The following is a 1,162-nucleotide window of genomic DNA, read 5'->3' on the forward strand; positions in this document are numbered from 1 at the left end:
AAAAATGAGAATTTTTTTAGACCTGTTAGTTGTTTATTAATTTATATCATGCGGGTGTAGACGATAAATTATTCACCAGTCATCGGCCATGAACTTCCAACTTCTCCGATGAATCCAGCCTTCAAACTGGCATCTTCAATACAACCTTCTGTCAATTCTGTCAACATGACATCGTGCATCTGCTCTTCAGTCAATTTCAAAGTACTCGGAGTCTGTGTCGCCTCCACGTAATACCCTTGACAACAATTTGTATAAACAATTAACACTACTTGTACTCTGTGAACATCTGAGTTCATTAAAGCTCTCTCTCACAAATTAAAAATTCCAGGCGAAATTCTGTGAATTTTCTGGTTTAGTGGAAATTAAATAAACAAATTGTTGGAAAATCGAATGGTATGGGTAATGAAGAATTAAATAATGACGTACCACATCCGAGGATCACATGCACCCCAGAGTCCGCACTAATTTTCTTCATGAACGAGAGATCTCTGTTGATACCACTGCAAGTGTTATCAACAATTGTACCCCCTCCATGTTTTTTATAAATTTTCACGTCCTCCATGACAGCTCTGGTAGCATCTTCATCGTAGAAACTGAGATTATAACGACTGCTATATCTAAAACAAAGCATGCCATTCACTCAATAAATTTTTCTTATTCTTCCTTTTCATTTGTAAAAAAAAAAGGATAAGAGGATTTTTTTCTCGGCCAGTTTTCATCCGATATCTCGGAATTGATGAAACATAGCAAATTTTTTGTAGAAACATTTTTTATAGAGAAAGATGAGATCTACAAAAAAGGTATCTATAGAAATCCTGCTATCCCCCTTCAGTCTCGAGATATCGACTCGAAACTGGCCGTGAAAAAAATGCACTTATCCTAGTTTAGGTATCATTTCGATACAAAATTGTTTATAAATGCAAATAACATTTGAACTAGTAATTACATCGACTTACGGGTATTGTTTTATGTACCCCACATTGTTCAGAAGAATTTTTTTATTCAAGTAATTGACGAGGGGTTCCGGTGGAGGCACATAAAACTGGTGAAAATCCAGGGACAAATGCTCATGAGTGAGAGTTCTCCCCAGTTTCGAGAGTTCCACTGGTCCCAGAACTAAAAATTAATTAACGCCGTCATTTAATGAGATCATAATTTTTTT

The 1,162-nt window shown here is 35.9% G+C and overlaps 1 protein-coding gene across 1 annotated transcript in view; it reads right to left on the reverse strand.

Annotated features, from left to right (window-relative positions):
- LOC105265746 (phosphotriesterase-related protein) overlaps positions 1 to 1,162 on the reverse strand; it is a 4,206-nt gene that overhangs the window by 2,180 nt on the left and 864 nt on the right. The window contains exons 2-4 of the mRNA XM_011303436.1: positions 957 to 1,116; positions 427 to 617; positions 77 to 235 (exon numbers count right to left, since the gene is read on the reverse strand). Coding sequence (XP_011301738.1) covers positions 77 to 235; positions 427 to 617; positions 957 to 1,116 — 510 coding nt within the window. The remainder of the gene's footprint in view (positions 1 to 76; positions 236 to 426; positions 618 to 956; positions 1,117 to 1,162) is intronic.

Source organism: Fopius arisanus, unplaced genomic scaffold (genome assembly GCF_000806365.1).
Source record: "Fopius arisanus strain USDA-PBARC FA_bdor unplaced genomic scaffold, ASM80636v1 scaffold00031, whole genome shotgun sequence".
In the NCBI taxonomy this organism is placed as follows: Eukaryota; Metazoa; Arthropoda; class Insecta; order Hymenoptera; family Braconidae; genus Fopius; species Fopius arisanus.